Consider the following 20317-nt stretch of genomic DNA (forward strand, 5'->3'; position numbering starts at 1 on the left):
GTGCGTGTACAAGGTGTGTGTACAAGGTGTGTGTACAAGGTGCGTGTACAAGGTGTGTGTACAAGGTGTGTGTACAAGGTGCGTGTACAAGGTGTGTGTACAAGGTGCGTGTACAAGGTGCGTGTACAAGGTGTGTGTACAAGGTGTGTGTACAAGGTGCGTGTACAAGGTGTGTGTACAAGGTGCGTGTACAAGGTGCGTGTACAAGGTGTGTGTACAAGGTGCGTGTACAAGGTGTGTGTACAAGGTGCGTGTACAAGGTGCGTGTACAAGGTGTGTGTACAAGGTGTGTGTACAAGGTGCGTGTACAAGGTGTGTGTACAAGGTTTGTGTACAAGGTGTGTGTGCGTGTACAAGGTGTGTGTACAAGGTGCGTGTACAAGGTTTGTGTACAAGGTGCGTGTACAAGCTGCGTGTACAAGGTGCGTGTACAAGGTGCGTGTACAAGGTGTGTGTACAAGGTGTGTGTACAAGGTGCGTGTACAAGGTGTGTGTACAAGGTGCGTGTACAAGGTGCGTGTACAAGGTGTGTGTACAAGGTGCGTGTACAAGGTGCGTGTACAAGGTGCGTGTACAAGGTGCGTGTACAAGGTGCGTGTACAAGGTGCGTGTACAAGGTGCGTGTACAAGCTGCGTGTACAAGGTGCGTGTACAAGGTGCGTGTACAAGGTTTGTGTACAAGGTGCGTGTACAAGGTGCGTGTACAAGGTGTGTGTACAAGGTGTGTGTACAAGGTTTGTGTACAAGGTGTGTGTGCGTGTACAAGGTGCGTGTACAAGGTTTGTGTACAAGGTGTGTGTACAAGGTGTGTGTACAAGGTGCGTGTACAAGGTGTGTGTACAAGGTGCGTGTACAAGCTGCGTGTACAAGGTGCGTGTACAAGGTGCGTGTACAAGGTGTGTGTACAAGGTGTGTGTACATCCCTCATAGGTGAGACGCAATTCTAGCATGAACATTTGTGTTGTGGGTCAGTCAGAACCCAAAGGATTCACACGTTTTTATGTTGTTATTTCAGATATAACTAAATAATTCAGACAAGGTTTTTCTTTTTTTTTTTTCTGTCCCATGAGCAAGGCATACATTTAAAAGTTATGTATATATATATATATATATATATATATATATATATATATATATATATATATATATATATATATATATATATATATATATATATATAAACGTAAGACAGTTATGGTACCAGGGAACGAACTGGGGCGTCTTCATGGACCTGAAAACAAGGTTCCCTCAAAACGTGGTGATCATTCTGAAGCTCTACAGTTGGTGGCGACAATGCTGCAGCCGGCGGCCAATTCAGCCCGTGAAGAAGAAGCAGAAGAAGAAGCAGAAGAAGAAGAAGAAGCAGACGAAGAAGCAGGTGAAGAAGATGAAGAAGATGAACACGAGAAGAAGCAGAAGCAGTTCACCATAACGTGAGTCGCGATGGGTCGTCGGGCCCTTTAGTGCCGGGTGTCTCCACGTGGAGGACGGGCTCCAGCCGCGTGACGCGCCTCTCCTTCATGAAGGAATAACAGATTAGCTGCTAAGCTAACCGGAGCTAACGGTGCCAGCTGTCTGAGGAGAAGATGGAGAACACAACAGAGGCTCACGTTACACTGCCTTTACGGGACCAGAGCTAAGTTTAACTCCCGAGGAGAGCTTATGAACTGAGCTGAGTTTAACTATTGAGGAGAGCTTATGAACTGAGCTGAGTTTAACTATTGAGGAGAGCTTATGACCTGAGCTCAGTTTAACTATTGAGGAGAGCTTATGACCTGAGCTGAGTTTAACTATTGAGGAGAGCTTATGACCTGAGCTCAGTTTAACTATTGAGGAGAGCTTATGACCTGAGCTCAGTTTAACTATTGAGGAGAGTTTATGAACTGAGCTGAGTTTAACTATTGAGGAGAGCTTATGACCTGAGCTGAGTTTAACTATTGAGGAGAGTTTATGAACTGAGCTGAGTTTAACTATTGAGGAGAGCTTATGACCTGAGCTCAGTTTAACTATTGAGGAGAGCTTATGACCTGAGCTGAGTTTAACTATTGAGGAGAGTTTATGAACTGAGCTGAGTTTAACTATTGAGGAGAGTTTATGAACTGAGCTGAGTTTAACTATTGAGGAGAGCTTATGACCTGAGCTCAGTTTAACTATTGAGGAGAGCTTATGACCTGAGCTGAGTTTAACTATTGAGGAGAGTTTATGAACTGAGCTGAGTTTAACTATTGAGGAGAGTTTATGAACTGAGCTGAGTTTAACTATTGAGGAGAGCTTATGACCTGAGCTCAGTTTAACTATTGAGGAGAGCTTATGACCTGAGCTGAGTTTAACTATTGAGGAGAGTTTATGAACTGAGCTGAGTTTAACTATTGAGGAGAGTTTATGACCTGAGCTCAGTTTAACTATTGAGGAGAGCTTATGACCTGAGCTGAGTTTAACTATTGAGGAGAGTTTATGAACTGAGCTGAGTTTAACTATTGAGGAGAGCTTATGACCTGAGCTGAGTTTAACTATTGAGGAGAGCTTATGAACTGAGCTGAGTTTAACTATTGAGGAGAGTTTATGAACTGAGCTGAGTTTAACTATTGAGGAGAGCTTATGAACTGAGCTGAGTTTAACTATTGAGGAGAGCTTATGAACTGAGCTGAGTTTAACTATTGAGGAGAGCTTATGACCTGAGCTGAGTTTAACTATTGAGGAGAGTTTATGAACTGAGCTGAGTTTATGAACTGAGCTGAGTTTAACTATTGAGGAGAGTTTATGAACTGAGCTGAGTTTAACTATTGAGGAGAGTTTATGAACTGAGCTGAGTTTAACTATTGAGGAGAGTTTATGAACTGAGCTCAGTTTAACTATTGAGGAGAGGTTATGACCTGAGCTGAGTTTAACTATTGAGGAGAGCTTATGACCTGAGCTGAGTTTAACTATTGAGGAGAGTTTATGAACTGAGCTGAGTTTATGAACTGAGCTGAGTTTAACTATTGAGGAGAGCTTATGAACTGAGCTGAGTTTAACTATTGAGGAGAGTTTATGAACTGAGCTGAGTTTAACTATTGAGGAGAGTTTATGAACTGAGCTGAGTTTAACTATTGAGGAGAGCTTATGACCTGAGCTGAGTTTAACTATTGAGGAGAGCTTATGAACTGAGCTGAGTTTAACTATTGAGGAGAGCTTATGAACTGAGCTGAGTTTAACTATTGAGGAGAGTTTATGAACTGAGCTGAGTTTATGTACTGAGCTGAGTTTAACTCCTGAGCCGAGCCGGGTTCATACACTGAGCCTCGATGTCTTCGCTCTTGTTCACAACGTTATGACAAACTAGGTTTACAAATCTGGCGTTGGTTGAGCTGATGACGTCACGGTACCAGAACACCGGTTGCGTCCTCCAGCGTCGGCTTTGATTAGTATATTCCAAAAAGTTACAGATTTATTATTAATTATTTCATGTTCCGGACATTTTTTAGTTAAAATTCCAATAAATTGATGAGGATTCAATGGTGCTAAACTAATAATAATAATAATAATAATAATGGATAATAATAACAATAATAATAATATCTAGTGCAATCAAAATCTTGGTTCTGCATTCGGTTTTGATGGAAGATAATCCCATCTATTAGGCAACCGTATTTCAAAATGTAGGGTTTTCAATGTTGTTAACTTTAGTTAGCGTTAATTTAAACTATGTAACGTTATTGAGTTGAAGGTGATCTGATGAACCCCCGTCTTAGCATCGCTACGTTAATCCTCCCAGTTAGTTTAGGTCAGTCTATCACGAGCAGACCGGGCAGAATGAATCCATACTGGGTGTCAGCTGAACGACTGCGTGTGTTCTGGGTTTAACAGAAACACTTCTCACGGTCCAAGATGACGACTTCCTGGAGTGACCGTCTGCAGAAGTATGCCGACATACCAGCCAACATGGACGGCGTGGCCATGAAGAAGTATCGACGTCAAGCGCACCACAGGTGCGTGTTAGTTTGGAACACAGCGAAAAGGGTCCTACTGAAGTCTTAAACCAGGACCAGGCACGTTCTGGACAAATGGGTTGTGGCTTTTGGCTTTGGTGTGTGTGTGTATGTGTTTTGTTCAGTATTTAGTAGCGTTTGCAGAGCATTAAAAATCACTCATATTGATGATAAAACCCCATTCAGAAACCTTGGAGCACAAGGGCTCGCTTATAGTAGCAGAAGGCTTTGTTCATGGAGAAATTAGTAATGTTGTTTCAAAGAGAGAGCAGGATTATGGCTGAGCCTCATTAGTTTGCAACAGCAAAAATGCCAAACTCAAAGCTTCAAAGCGACAGTAAACCAATCGATCCAGCCCACAGGGTAGACATTCAGCCTACGGGATAGACATTCAGCTTATAGGGTAGACATTCAGCCCACAGGGTAGACATTCAGCCTACGGGATAGACATTCAGCTTATAGGGTAGACATTCAGCCTACGGGATAGACATCCAGCCCACAGGGTAGACATTCAGCCTACGGGATAGACATTCAGCTTATAGGGTAGACATTCAGCCCACAGGGTAGACATTCAGCCTACGGGATAGACATTCAGCTTATAGGGTAGACATTCAGCCCACAGGGTAGACATTCAGCCTACGGGATAGACATTCAGCTTATAGGGTAGACATTTAGCCCACAGGGTAGACATTCAGCCTACGGGATAGACATTCAGCTTATAGGGTAGACATTCAGCCCACAGGGTAGACATTCAGCCTACGGGGTAGACATTCAGCTTATAGGGTAGACATTCAGCATATAGGGTAGACATTCAGCTTATAGGGTAGACATTCAGCCTACGGGATAGACATTCAGCCTACGGGATAGACATTCAGCCTACGGGATAGACATTCAGCCTACGGGATAGACATTCAGCCTACGGGATAGACATTCAGCCTACGGGGTAGACATTCAGCTTATAGGGTAGACATTCAGCTTATAGGGTAGACATTCAGCCTACGGGGTAGACATTCAGCATATAGGGGTAGACATTCAGCCTATAGGGGTAGACATTCAGCATATAGGGGTAGACATTCAGCCTACGGGGTAGACATTCAGCCTATAGGGGTAGACATTCAGCCTACGGGGTAGACATTCAGCCTACGGGGTAGACATTCAGCCTACGGGGTAGACATTCAGCCTACGGGGTAGACATTCAGCCTACGGGGTAGACATTCAGCCTATAGGGTAGACATTCAGCCTATAGGGGTAGACATTCAGCATATAGGGGTAGACATTCAGCATATAGGGGTAGACATTCAGCCTACGGGGTAGACATTCAGCCTATAGGGTAGACATTCAGCCTATAGGGTAGACATTCAGCCTACGAGGTAGACATTCAGCATATAGGGTAGACATTCAGCCTATAGGGGTAGACATTCAGCCCACAGGGTAGACATTCAGCATATAGGGTAGACATTCAGCCCACGGGGTAGACATTCAGCCCACGGGGTAGACATTCAGCCCACAGGGTAGACATTCAGCCTATAGGGGTAGACATTCAGCCTATAGGGGTAGCCATTCAGCCCACGGGGTAGACATTCAGCCCACGGGGTAGACATTCAGCCCACGGGGTAGACATTCAGCCCACGGGGTAGACATTCAGCCTATAGGGGTAGACATTCAGCCTATAGGGGTAGACATTCAGCCCACGGGGTAGACATTCAGCCCACGGGGTAGACATTCAGCCCACGGGGTAGACATTCAGCCTATAGGGGTAGACATTCAGCCTATAGGGGTAGACATTCAGCCCACGGGGTAGACATTCAGCCCACGGGGTAGACATTCAGCCCACAGGGTAGACATTCAGCCCACGGGGTAGACATTCAGCCCATAGGGGTAGACATTCAGCCCACGGGGTAGACATTCAGCCCACAGGGTAGACATTCAGCCCACAGGGGTAGACATTCAGCCTATAGGGGTAGACATTCAGCCTATATGGGTAGATATTCAGCCTATAGGGGTAGACATTCAGCCTATAGGGGTAGACATTCAGCTTATAGGGTAGACATTCAGCCTATAGGGGTAGACATTCAGCCCACAGGGTAGACATTCAGCCCACGGGGTAGACATTCATCCCACGGGGTAGACATTCATCCCACGGGGTAGACATTCAGCCCACGGGGTAGACATTCAGCCTATAGGGTTAGACATTCAGCTTATAGGGTAGACATTCAGCCTATAGGGTTAGACATTCAGCTTATAGGGTAGACATTCAGCCTATAGGGGTAGACATTCAGCCCACGGGGTAGACATTCAGCCCACGGGGTAGACATTCAGCCCACGGGGTAGACATTCAGCCTATAGGGGTAGACATTCAGCCTATAGGGGTAGACATTCAGCCTATAGGGGTAGACATTCAGCCCACGGGGTAGACATTCAACCTATAGGGGTAGACATTCAGCCTATAGGGGTAGACATTCAGCCTATAGGGGTAGACATTCAGCCTATAGGGTAGACATTTAGCCCACGGGGTAGACATTCAGCCCACAGGGTATACATTCAGCCTATAGGGTAGACATTCAGCCTATAGGGGTAGACATTCAGCCCACAGGGTATACATTTAGCCTATAGGGTAGACATTTAGCCTATAGGGTATACATTCAGCCTATAGGGTAGACATTTAGCCCACGGGGTAGACATTCAGCCTCTAGGGTAGACATTTAGCCCACGGGGTAGACATTCAGCCTCTAGGGTAGACATTTAGCCCACGGGGTAGACATTCAGCCCACGGGGTAGACATTCAACCTATAGGGGTAGACATTCAACCTATAGGGGTAGACATTCAACCTATAGGGGTAGACATTCAGCCTATAGGGGTAGACATTCAGCCCACGGGGTAGACATTCAGCCCACAGGGTAGACATTCAGCCTATAGGGGTAGACATTCAGCCCACGGGGTAGACATTCAGCCCACGGGGTAGACATTCAACCTATAGGGGTAGACATTCAGCCTATAGGGTAGACATTCAGCCTATAGGGGTAGACATTCAGCCCACAGGGTATACATTCAGCCTATAGGGTAGACATTTAGCCCACGGGGTAGACATTCAGCCTCTAGGGTAGACATTTAGCCCACGGGGTAGACATTCAGCCTCTAGGGTAGACATTTAGCCCACGGGGTAGACATTCAGCCTCTAGGGTAGACATTCAGCCTATAGGGTAGACATTTAGCCCACGGGGTAGACATTCAGCCTCTAGGGTAGACATTCAGCCTATAGGGTAGACATTTAGCCCACGGGGTAGACATTCAGCCTCTAGGGTAGACATTCAGCCCACAGGGTAGACATTCAGCCCACGGGGTAGACATTCAGCCCACAGGGTAGACATTCAGCCCACGGGGTAGACATTCAGCCCACAGGGTAGACATTCAACCTATAGGGGTAGACATTCAGCCTATAGGGTAGACATTCAGCCTATAGGGGTAGACATTCAGCCCACGGGGTAGACATTCAGCCCACGGGGTAGACATTCAACCTATAGGGGTAGACATTCAGCCTATAGGGTAGACATTCAGCCTATAGGGGTAGACATTCAGCCCACAGGGTATACATTCAGCCTATAGGGTAGACATTTAGCCCACGGGGTAGACATTCAGCCTCTAGGGTAGACATTTAGCCCACGGGGTAGACATTCAGCCCACGGGGTAGACATTCAGCCTATAGGGGTAGACATTCAGCCCACGGGGTAGACATTCAGCCCACGGGGTAGACATTCAACCTATAGGGGTAGACATTCAGCCTATAGGGGTAGACATTCAGCCCACGGGGTAGACATTCAGCCCACAGGGTAGACATTCAGCCTATAGGGGTAGACATTCAGCCCACGGGGTAGACATTCAGCCCACGGGGTAGACATTCAACCTATAGGGGTAGACATTCAGCCTATAGGGTAGACATTCAGCCTATAGGGGTAGACATTCAGCCCACAGGGTATACATTCAGCCTATAGGGTAGACATTTAGCCCACGGGGTAGACATTCAGCCTCTAGGGTAGACATTTAGCCCACGGGGTAGACATTCAGCCTCTAGGGTAGACATTCAGCCTATAGGGTAGACATTTAGCCCACGGGGTAGACATTCAGCCTCTAGGGTAGACATTCAGCCTATAGGGTAGACATTTAGCCCACGGGGTAGACATTCAGCCTCTAGGGTAGACATTCAGCCCACAGGGTAGACATTCAGCCCACGGGGTAGACATTCAGCCCACAGGGTAGACATTCAGCCCACGGGGTAGACATTCAGCCTATAGGGTAGACATTTAGCCCACGGGGTAGACATTCAGCCTCTAGGGTAGACATTTAGCCCACGGGGTAGACATTCAGCCTCTAGGGTAGACATTCAGCCTATAGGGTAGACATTTAGCCCACGGGGTAGACATTCAGCCTCTAGGGTAGACATTCAGCCCACAGGGTAGACATTCAGCCCACGGGGTAGACATTCAGCCCACAGGGTAGACATTCAGCCCACGGGGTAGACATTCAGCCCACAGGGTAGACATTCAACCTATAGGGGTAGACATTCAGCCTATAGGGGATTTTGGTTGCTTAGTAACCACAGGCTCGACAGTTAGCAACTTGGATAAGTTGCTGGGTTTCCCCACGCGTTTTAGACCCAACACGTGAACGGCCTTGTAGAATAATAATGACAGACACAGTGCACCATGAGATCAGTGGTAATACGACATGTATTCTCTATTGCAACGCTTTCCAAGGGATCTGGCTCAAAACCATCCTGCAATGAGGTATGCCACCTTTCTGTTGTTCAGAACAAACCACTGACTAAATGACCCTTCTGTGACTTGATCCTTCATCCACGGGCTGCTGGTCATTGTGATGTCTCAGTGTGAGCTCCTTCTGTCGCTCCTGCATCTTTCCTTTTAATCCTCATGTGTGCAGTCTGAGTAGAGCCGCCGATTACAGATGATCAGAGATGGAAGAGCGACGTGTACAGGGCTGTGTTCATTTTGTGAGCTGCTCTGTGCATGTGACTCAGTCTGAGATTAATGTAGCATGTCTGCAGGTTCATCCGCCTGAATGTGTGAAACATTTTGTAATCTTACTTCCGCTTTCTAGAGTGGAGGTCAGATTACTTTGCGTAGCCTCTCCAGCTTTGTCATTCTTTACTCGCCCAATCCTTTTTTAAAGCTTTTTTTAAAAAGTTACTTTTTAATTTCATTAGTTAATCCAAAAGTAAAAACATTTGGGGCTCGGCCAGTCGGTACAAAGAGCCCATGTTCACTGTTTTACTACCAGATGGGGTAGCAGAGGTCCAACCAGATTTCACCAGGTGTCAAAAGGAATGACGCTTCATTACCTCGGGAACCACCGATGTGCCGAAAGCTCGCTACCAGCTAGTGTTGGGATCTGGCAGGACCAGGCTTGGTTATTAGCAAGTATTTAGAAAAATATCAATATTAATAGGGTTATTAGGATCTCCACTCCGCTGATGGACGTGGTTCGGTAAAGCCATTTGAACGAACACAGCGGCATCATGAGGGGAATAATACCAAAGTTTGACAGCAGCAACAAAGTGTTGGATCAACACAAACTGAACATCGTTAGTTTGCGCTACCTACTAGTACAGTGGCAGCTGAGTGTGTATTTCCATTTTTAGATCATCATTTTGTTGATTTTTAGCATTTTGGGGAGAGATTGTGGCGCTGGTCTAAAATCACAATGAATGTGGGGCTTCCCATACAATGTCCTCCTCAGGGAGGATGGGATGGTTTCCTGTGTAGCAGGTGATGAGTCAATGTTCAGATATGGGACATCCAGATTTTTTCATCTTATGTTTTTATTGGACAACTTAGCCTTTTAGGAAAAGTGTTTCAAAAGCAACCTGCCACCAAAGTCCCATGTGAAGGGGAAGCAGAAGGCTTCAGATGCACTGGTCCCCATGTCAGTTGTTGTTGTTGTTGTTGTTGTGGTGTTTTAAGTTCACTATGTCTGCCATGCATCAAAACCTGACCTCAAAGTGTTGCTCAGTCATTGCTGCTCCAGTTGTTCTCCCCTGTAGCTCTAAACGGTTGATTGGTCCACTCTTCACTGTGAAGTAGAAGTCATTTCATTCACTGCCGTGCCTTGATTGACATTGTTCTCCCCTTCCAGAGTGTTTGTCAACCGAAGCTTGGCCATGGAGAAGATCAAGTGTTTTGGATTTGATATGGATTACACCCTGGCAGGTACGTGCGCCCTGGGTTTGTGTTTATTAATATTAATGTTGCACTGTGTCTGTCTGTGCTGAGCCGTATATGTCAGACGCAGAGCGGTGCTGGTGAGTGTTGGTACCGCTGTCCTCCTCGGATCGTCAGTTATTTGAACTCTCCATAAGAATCCGTTAGTTGGAGCGAGGGTTCGAGCCTTATGATTTTATTTGTGTTGCTCGTGGGCATCTGTGATGCATCTGATACACGAGTCAGCGGCATTCATGAGCTAAGAAAGTCATTTCTGAATGTAACGCCTTGCCTGGCTTTAAAGAGTCTGCCGTTACAACCGATGGTTAAACATCCTCGCCGTCTGTCATTTTGACGGACAGGGTCGTAAAAATCCTCGATTATTAGCCTTTATTAATTACATTATAATAAGACAAGAGGCTAAATATGTATATTTAAAGGCGCAGTCTGTGACTGTAATCCACGTCTCCTCTCTGTCCGTTCAACGAGTCAGGATGAAAAATCTGGTTTTCATACAGTCTTAGTTCAGGAATTTTGGAAACGATTACATCTGTGTATATATATATATATATATATATATATATATATATATATATATAATTGTTTTTGGACTGTCACACAGGCAGATACAGTACGTGTGTGTTCAGTCACTTTTCATGCCAACACACACAACGCAGATCAATGTATTTTCCTTTTGCACATTTACGCTTCCTTCAATGAAATATTTTTTTGGGGGGAGGGGGTTGCTGATCCGATTTTGATGAACATGTTTAACATGGAGCACATTGCTGCGTGGTGCATATAAACTGTCCTTCACAAGTCTCCCTCTCTGCCTGTCCAGTGTATAAGTCTCCTGAGTACGAGTCGATGGGCTTCGACTTGACGGTGGAGCGGCTGGTGTCCATCGGTTATCCACAAGAGCTGCTCAACTTTGTCTACGACCCCTCCTTCCCCACCAGGCTGGTTCACATGGCCCTGCTTTTGCTTTAACGATGCCACAAATCCTCACTCAGGTGTGCTCTCTGACACTCGCCTGTCTCCCTTCTTCTCAGAGGTCTGGTGTTCGACACGATGTATGGCAACCTGCTCAAGGTGGATGGATACGGGAACATCCTGGTGTGTGTGCACGGATTCAACTTTGTGAGGGGGTGAGGTCCACCACTCTCACTCAGCTGTCAACAGACAATTACTCACATACACCAGTATTTCATAAAAATGAATGCCAAACAAAACTAGAAGTCTACAGTCATGCTAAGCTTGTTAGCTCTAAATGAAAAATTCAGAGGATCCCCAAAGTCGTGATGATGAAATCATTTGGGCGCCATGGATTCCTGCAGCCAATCAGTCCGCTAGATCTTTAACCAAGTAAATGGAAATGTTCCATCTATTGGTGGCGTTAGAAGACAAGTCGGTGGGATTCATCCTCTGGGCTCCGTGAATGTCTCTACAAGGTTCCATGGCAATCCATCCAATAGTTGTTGAGGCACTCCAGTCAGGACCAAAGTGGTAGCCCGCCTGACATTGACATTCCTAGCCTCTAGCATGGCAACAAGATCCCATGAATAGACTACAGGGAAGGTCTGGAGGTGTTGGCTGTGGCCTCACCAGAGTGCTGTACCCTTCGGCCTACATATGAGTGGATGTGTCTAGCATTGGCAGCCAGTACAACATCTAGGTTACACACAGTGTACTCAAGAGCATTTGATGACGTTAAACTTCCTGAATAAGTTTTTAATGGTGGAACATTCAATGTTCGAGCATTACTGCAGTATACGTCCTTCCCCCTTCTGGTGGCCCCCAACGGGACCTTATTTAGGAATATGTGCACAACGCACAAAGATGAATAGATTCCTGATGCCGTTTGAATAGTGCCTTGAATTTCACACGTTTGTCAATTCAAAGGATCATTTTGGTGCATTTTGTCTAGTGTGAAACTCCGTCTCTTGTCCTGCACAGTGTGCGTCAACATCCCGGCTAACGTAGCTATGTTCCACCCACAAATATAACGTTGTGCGTGGAACAGCAAATCTTTTGATCAGCCGGGAAGCAAAAGAAAGAGCACAACCCGTTGTTGGTGTCCATGCTGGTGTCAAACACACCGGCATCGTAGCTTTTGAAGACAACGTGTGAAAGATACTGAATTGACCGATGCCACAGTTCAGACGGAATCAAAAAGTCATTTTGACTACCGTGCATATTCTTTTAAAAATAAGATCCCGTGGTGGTCCACCTGAAAGGCCGGTCTCTATTTGCTATGTGAAGCTATGGAGGAGAAACGTCTACCTGGGCAGAGAACGACGTTTCATCTGAACCTTTAACCACTGTTGGCTCTGTGGAGTAGGAATAAGACATTTCTGACCACTGCAGAGCTAATGGTCACTTGAATAAGTCATCTCTCCTGGTTTGACCTTTGACATCACGTGTTCCCCTGCTGTCTGTTTGTGTCTGCTCACTCTGCGTAGACCTGACATCAGAGAGATGTACCCCAACAAGTTCATTCAGCGTGGAGACACGGAGCGCTTCTACATCCTCAACACACTCTTCAACCTGCCTGGTAAGGAAACGCATCAGCACTCTTCAGCCTTTAGTGGTCTCAGTATTAGAAATGTAGAATACATGTAGTCATACATTTAAGGTATTTGATGTATATGACGTGAATCAGCTGAGCATGATAAGGGCTGTATATGTCGTATATAATATTCAGTCTTATTTCTTCCTCAGAAACCTACCTCTTTGCTTGCCTGGTAGATTTCTTCAGTAACTGCTCCCGATACTCGAGGTACTGCACGCTCACGGCTACGTACAGTCTGCACTGGTCTCAGTGCTCCAACACGGTTCTGGAGGAAACACTGAGCCCTCGGCCGTGGTTCCTCTTGTCTTGTCAATGACACTTTTGTGATTGGAATGTGCCGGATCAGAACAAGCGTGTCCACCCTTGACACTTCAATGGGACCTGTCAATTTAAAATTGTGGATTAAAAGATTGTATTTCCTATAAATCCTGGCCCAAGCTTTTATTTTGAAGCATCAAAATCAGGAGATGTTGGCTCATACTGCAGATCTCGGCGTCGCCACACGGTAACACGGTTTAACTGTCTCCGTAGCTGTGAGACCGGCTTCAAAGATGGCGACCTTTTCATGTCCTATAAGAGCATGTTCCAGGATGTCAGAGACGGCGTGGACTGGATCCATTTCAAGGTAGAATCGTGTACTTTTCCACATGAAAGCTGCTTCCAGCTGCCGTCCGTCCACTGTTGTTATTTCTGTTCTCAGGGGTCCTTAAAAGAAAAGACTGTGGAAAACCTGGAGAAGTATGTGGTAAAGGATGTAAGTACACCAGCATGTCACGGTCTGCTCACACCAACAATACACCAACTGGGCTTTTATAGTCGGGGTGACAACAACTCCTGTATCGCTCCGTCGTGGTGAAACGACGTGTTTCAGCTTCTTTTTGGTGATGTTTGTTCTGTTCTTCCTCCACCAAGCCAAAGCTTCCTCTTCTCCTCAGCCGCATGAACGAAGTAGCCAAAGTGTTCCTGGCCACCAACAGTGATTTCAAATACACCGAGGTGGGAGGAAATGTTCATAATGTTCTTATTAAGAAGTTAGGATGGCAGCTGATGTTAATGAAAAGAAATAATGACAACCTCCTGTCTTCTTCCAGAAAATAATGACCTACCTGTTTGACTTTCCCCACGGCCCGAAGGTAACACCAATGATCCAATAACACCTGTGTGGTCAGGAATCTCAATAGACTTGAATGTGTGTGTGTGTGTGTGTGTTGCAGCCAGGTACACCCCACCGGCCGTGGAAGTCCTACTTTGACCTGATCCTGGTGGACGCTCGCAAGCCTGTGTTCTTTGGAGAGGGAACAGTGCTGCGGCAGGTCGACACTGTGAGTGTGTGCTACAGAAGCCTGCATGGACAAAATACCACACCATTGCTAAAATATAATAAGTCATTTAGAAAGGGTTGGGCCGACCAATTGTTTATATTGTGAGACTCGGTCTGGAGCCGTAGTTCACTTGAATGTGAGCGTAGGGGCCAGATTGGAGCTCGATTAGCTGAGTCAGCACATGTCTCCAAATGGACACTGAAGTGCAACCCGCCTGATGATATGATTGGATATATATATATATATATATATATATAGATCTCTCTGAGATCCAAACTCAACTTGGCTAGCTGGCCTCAGATCTCAGACGTGGTCTGGAAGTTCACAGACGGATGAAGACGATTGGTTTGTTTCAGATCACGGGTCGGCTGAAGATCGGCACGTACACGGGATCCCTCCAGCACGGTATCGTTTACTCCGGAGGTAAATAAAGAACCTTCTCGGCCATTGTTGTGTTTCTTTACCTTTTTTATATTGATTAGCTTTAATAATTTAAATATTCACAGATATTTGTAATGTGTCTGGAGGGGATATCTGCTTCTGAATCTCACAGCAGCAGATTCTGCTCCATACAGATGCATTACAGTACAAGGTGACACAGAGGGAACATGTTTTAGATGCTGATTCGTTAGCATCAGTATGTTTGCACCTCCTTGTGAGATGAGAAATACAAAAATACTGTATATATTATATAGCCAAAAATAATGACATGGGTCTTAACTTAACTAGATAAAGATTCCATGAATATGTACATTGTGCAACATGGGGATTCAGACCTGCTGTCACCTGAAGTGTGGCTCCTCCAGCCTGTAACACCCTGTGTGGGGTGGAATCTCAGCTACATCTGTAACTTTGATGTAAAACCATCATTGATTATTGCTTCAAGAGGTTTTCATAGTTTTTGTATGCCCAGGTTCCTCAGACATCGTGTGCGACCTGCTGGGCGCTAAAGGAAAGGACATCATCTACATTGGAGACCACATTTTCGGTGACATCCTGAAGTCCAAGAAGCGGCAGGGCTGGAGGACGTTCCTGGTGATTCCTGAGCTGGCCCAGGAGTTGCATGTGTGGACTGACAAGAGCTGTGAGACTAGACCCAGACATCCACACACGGCTTTATGAACACGGTTGTGACACGGTTACTACTAGTAGTGGCATTAACAGCATAAGCGGTAGTTCACTGTTACGTCATCATCAATGAACACAATGGAGATTAGTAAATAATACACGAACATCACCAAGCATGACAGAAGGTCTTTATTTCACGAGGTGTAATAATGATGATAATTTACTGCTCGGCACCCCGATGATAGAAAGTGTTCTGGGATTGTCTGGTTATTAACGACTGAAGCCTCAATGTACTAATGCAAAGTCTTTTTCAGCTATTTTTGAGGAGCTTCAGTCTCTGGAATGCTTCCTTGCAGAGCTTTACAAGTGAGTTCCTCTTTGTTCGGTCAGCTGTTCTCAATGTATTCTTCCTTTCTAGCGACACAATGACCGACTAAAAGCACAAGTGGTTGGGAGACATTATTTAATTAATCTTCACAAAGATGAACAACTACTCTCATTTCATGTCTTTACGTCGGTGAATGAGACTGACCAGCTGTGTGGCGCCCATGTCTACAGAGTGGACGTGGGCATCGTGCTGTTTAACATGTGGAATAGAGTTAAACAGATCTTTGTTTAAAACGTCCTGGGGTCCCTAATCCAGTACAACATATAACACACTTTATTCAACATCACTTCTGGGCTACAACCGGCTGTTAATTTGGTAATTCGATAGTGTAAAAAGCTTGAAGCAATCCAATTATTATTATTATTATTATTATCTGTCGTACAGGTTCATCGGCCTTACGTGCCCCTTAATGACTAGATGCTAAAATAATGGGATTGGTCTAGTACCAACTAGTTTTGTTTGATCCAATCAAAGACCAAGTGTAACTCTGGATGAAACCTTTCCTAGTTCTCCGCTCGCGTTACAATACACAGTCGAGTCATCGGCGTATGGTTCTATGAAACAGATAGTTTACCAATAAGAAGAGGATGAAGATGCTTTATGCAGTCGTCTGTCATTTGCGTGAGGGCGGAGCCAGTTGAGAAGCTGTGATCAGCATGTTGAAGTCTAGTAACCATGATAGTCAAAGGGATCTAGTATTCGTGGACTGTTTTCTCCACGTTTGCAGGGTACTGGGAGAACAGTACTGGGTCTGCTGGATATTAACCCGCCAGTCACAGCACACTTGTGTTTCATCCTCAGGAATCTGGACAGCAGCAGCAATGAGAGGCCCGACATCAGCTCGCTGCAGAGACGGATTAAGGTACAACCTTCTCCAGAACAAGTAGAGTCAAGTGTTCACTGGTGGGAAGTCCAGAGATCACGAGGAGGCTAGTCGCAGATGATCCACAGTCCTTTGTGACAAGGTGTTGGTGTGTGTGGAGCGGGTTTGGATGAGGTCACAGTGATGATGTGCGGCTGTTTTGGAGTCTCGAGTTTTCCGATTTCGCTGTCGCCATCTTGGATTACGGTCAACGTAACAGAAGTTACCGTACTTGGAATGTGGAGAAGTGACGTAGAGACGTCGTATATGGCTCTGGTAGCGACCTGTCAATCACCTTGTAGCCCCGCCCTAAAGCATACCCTGCTTTATGGTCTGTTTGACTCTAAATGACCATCATTTACTAAATGAAGACTTACTAAATGAAATGAAGACTTGAAACTAGAGATTGAGACTTCTATACAACCAGAGGAGTCGACCCCTGGTGGTCAGGAGAGAGAATGTAGCTTTAACACATGAAGCATAGACTTCTATACAACCAGAGGAGTCGCCCCCAGGTGGTCAAGAGAGAGAATGCAGCTTTAACACATGAAGTATAGACTTCTATACAACCAGAGGAGTCGCCCCCTGGTGGTCAGGAGAGAGAATGCAGCTTTAACACATGAAGCATAGACTTCTATACAACCAGAGGAGTCGCCCCCAGGTGGTCAAGAGAGAGAATGCAGCTTTAACACATGAAGCATAGGCTTCTATACAACCAGAGGAGTCGCCCCCAGGTGGTCAAGAGAGAGAATGCAGCTTTAACACATGAAGCATAGACTTCTATACAACCAGAGGAGTCGCCCCCTGGTGGTCAGTAGAGAGAATGCATCTTTAACACATGAAGCATAGGCTTCTATACAACCAGACGAGTCACCCCCATGTGGTCAAGAGAGAGAATGCAGCTTTAACACATGAAGCATAGACTTCTATACAACCAGAGGAGTCGCACCCTGGTGGTCAGGAGAGAGAATGCAGCTTTAACACATGAAGCATAGACTTCTATACAACCAGAGGAGTCGCCCCCTGGTGGTCAGGAGAGAGAATGCAGCTTTAACACATGAAGCATAGACTTCTATACAACCAGAGGAGTCGCCCCCTGGTGGTCAGGAGAGAGAATGCAGCTTTAACACATGAAGCATAGACTTCTATACAACCAGAGGAGTCGCCCCCTGGTGGTCAGGAGAGAGAATGCAGCTTTAACACATGAAGCATAGACTTCTATATGTATTTCTACATCACTCAAAGAGGTTCCACTCCCATTAAAAAGAACAGATTTGTTTCCCTTGCATAGAAATGCTGCCTCAGCATTGAGATCTCCTTTTCCTTTTTGCAGAAAGTGACACATGACATGGACATGTGCTACGGCATGATGGGAAGTCTGTTCCGCAGCGGCTCCCGACAGACGCTGTTCGCCTCCCAGGTGATGCGCTACGCTGACCTGTACGCCGCCTCCTTCATCAACCTGCTGTACTACCCCTTCAGCTACCTGTTCAGAGCTGCACACGTGCTGGTGAGCTACATGTTATCTCTGCTCTTCGTGTGCTTTCATTCGGTTCATGGCTTCACGTTCAAAACTCTCCCTTCGCAGATGCCCCACGAGTCGACGGTGGAACACGCCCACGTAAGCGTCATCGACACCGAGTCGCCGCTGGCCACGCGGAACCGCCACGACGTCGACCTCAAGGAGATGGAGTGCAAGCGGCTCCAGCTGACCCGGTCCGTCAGCGAGATCCAGCCCCCCCACTTCTTCCCCCAGGCGCCGCAAGAGATCACGCACTGCCACGACGAGGACGACGACGAGGAGGAAGAGTAGGATGAGGAAGAGGGGGGGGGGGGGGGGGGGGTCTGCAGATGAGGCCTGCTGTCACATTCAGTTCATCCTGTTTTTTATGTTTTAAGCTGATGTTTTTTCTTTGTTTCTTGAATACAGACTGGTCGTCACATCCGCCTGCTGATTGGTTGATCTGTTACATTTAGAAGAATCTTTTAGCTTCACCTTTTCTTAAAGGGACACGTCGCCCTGAAACTCTGCATCGCCGTTGAGACCGTCTGCCATAGATGTGGCGTCTTTGGGACCATATTGTTTGTATGTCGTGTCATTCGTTTCTCTAGAATGAACACTGGGCCAACGTGGAGGCGACATGTTGGTCCGAGACACGAGAGGACGAGATCCTGGATCCTCTGGTCTTCTAACAGCTTTCATCCTTCTCTGGGGTTATTTAATTATCATTGTGGTAAATGTTTGAACTAAATAACAGCGCGCTTGAGGGAGGCTCTTCACTTCAAGAAACCTTTGACACGGTTCCACTCCTCAGGAGTATTGTCTGTCAAGCAGAGAGCGTGCAATGCCTGCTGTGGTGAGGGGACGTCAACAGGAAGTGACTCACCGCTCAACAGGAAGTGACTCACCGCTCAACAGGAAGTGACTCACCGCTCAACAGGACGTGGCTCACAATACCAGCTGAGAGGAACGCTTACTTCTTAAACCAGTGACTCCGCTCTCTGTGTTGTCATATTGGAGAATGTCCTTACTGTAATATCGTCTTGCCTGCATTACATGTTTTGAAAAAGTAATGTTGATATGACGCCTTGCCTTATTATGACACCGTGAGAGTGCATGAGAATTATTGTATAAGTATATTTTGAACATGTGTGGTGGATTGCTTTCATCTGAGGAATGACAGGTGAGGTTTGATAGCAAAACTTCTGGGTTTAAATGAAAAGACACACACACACACAGAGAGAGGGACCTTGGTCTCTGCTCAGGTATCAAATAGTTGTTTGTATTCATATTACTTTCGTGCTCTGAATGTCGTGTACGGCTCCTTAAGTGAACGGTTAAAATGTGTTAAAGTTATGACTTGATAAAGTTATGAGATGAGTCCAAATGACTTTGAACGTACTGATCTTCATCATTTTGCTGTGGTAGCTCATCACCAGTCCTGAACCTGCTGGTACTGTGACGTGAGAAGGTCTCCACACAGATGCTGTCCTCAGGATGAGGGTGCAATAATCCGTGTAGTAATAATAGTGCTGCAGTATGATCATGTGCTCTGTTACTGCCTTGCTCAAAGTGTTGATTTCTGGAAGGAATGTGGGCTGTTAAAGAGCCTGGTCGGTTTCAAACGAGAGGCTCCCTGTCCGGCTGACAGCTGATTGTCTGCCCTTGTGTTGGTTCATCGGATCATTATGGGATGTTGAGCTCCAGCAGACGGTCGCTGTCAGCGGTTGAAGGCGTGGAAAGTGAACCAAATTAATGTTTATTTTCATTTTGAATGCATGTGTTGACGTTTTACTTTTAGTCTTAGTTTTGAAGAACCTTTGAGTTGCGACTGATGATTGTAATAAATAAATAAATGACTCGATAATGTGACGAGTTTTTGTTTTTTTCCAGTCAAAGATATTCAGAATTCCGGTATTGGCATACGTTGGTGTGATTAATGACACTGTAAAATAACCTGTGACAGTAAAACGACTCGGCGTCGCCCAGTGTGGCAGCATTTTGATCTGATAACCGGTACTCAGCCAGAAGAGGAGAATATTATTTTAAATATAAATCTGTGAAAAAGACAACATTAAATAAAACACACTGCCACTTTGTTCATGAGCACTTTCCACTGCCTTGTCATGACACCTGGCCTCACTTGTATACGCTTATACTATAATGACATGTAATGTATACGCTTATACTATAATGACATGTAATGTATATGCTTACATTATATAAATGACATGTAATGTATACGCTTACACTATATAAATGACATGTAATGTATACACTTACACTATATAAATGACATGTAATGTATACGCTTATACTATATAAATGACATGTAATGTATACGCTTACACTATATAAATGACATGTAATGTATACGCTTATACTATATAAATGACATGTAATGTATACGCTTACACTATATA

At 45.5% G+C, this 20317-nt stretch overlaps 1 protein-coding gene across 3 annotated transcripts; it reads left to right on the top strand.

Annotated features, from left to right (window-relative positions):
- The first annotated feature begins 1265 nt into the window (after positions 1-1265).
- On the top strand, positions 1266-19766 carry nt5c2a (5'-nucleotidase, cytosolic IIa). Of its 3 annotated transcripts, XM_034551487.1 has the most exons (19): positions 1266-1433; positions 3847-3968; positions 10117-10190; positions 11023-11140; positions 11234-11329; positions 12644-12735; positions 12903-12960; positions 13285-13378; positions 13454-13507; positions 13666-13749; positions 13845-13886; positions 13968-14075; positions 14432-14498; positions 14989-15159; positions 15458-15509; positions 16333-16393; positions 17727-17903; positions 17982-18202; positions 18324-19766. In XM_034551487.1, the coding sequence occupies exons 2-19, from the start codon at positions 3868-3870 to the stop codon at positions 18346-18348; spliced, it is 1695 nt and encodes a 564-aa protein (XP_034407378.1). In that variant the 5' UTR covers positions 1266-1433; positions 3847-3867; the 3' UTR covers positions 18349-19766. The 3 variants fall into 3 exon arrangements, with proteins under 3 accessions (XP_034407378.1, XP_034407379.1, XP_034407380.1); XM_034551488.1 differs by lacking the exons at positions 1266-1433; positions 3847-3968; positions 10117-10190; positions 11023-11140 and having other exon boundaries at positions 11234-11297; XM_034551489.1 differs by lacking the exons at positions 1266-1433; positions 3847-3968; positions 10117-10190; ... (2 more) ...; positions 12644-12735; positions 12903-12960 and having other exon boundaries at positions 13317-13378; positions 13689-13749.
- Positions 19767-20317: the final 551 nt, after the last annotated feature.

The sequence above is a fragment of the Cyclopterus lumpus genome, chromosome 15, assembly GCF_009769545.1.
Source record: "Cyclopterus lumpus isolate fCycLum1 chromosome 15, fCycLum1.pri, whole genome shotgun sequence".
Taxonomy (NCBI): Eukaryota; Metazoa; Chordata; class Actinopteri; order Perciformes; family Cyclopteridae; genus Cyclopterus; species Cyclopterus lumpus.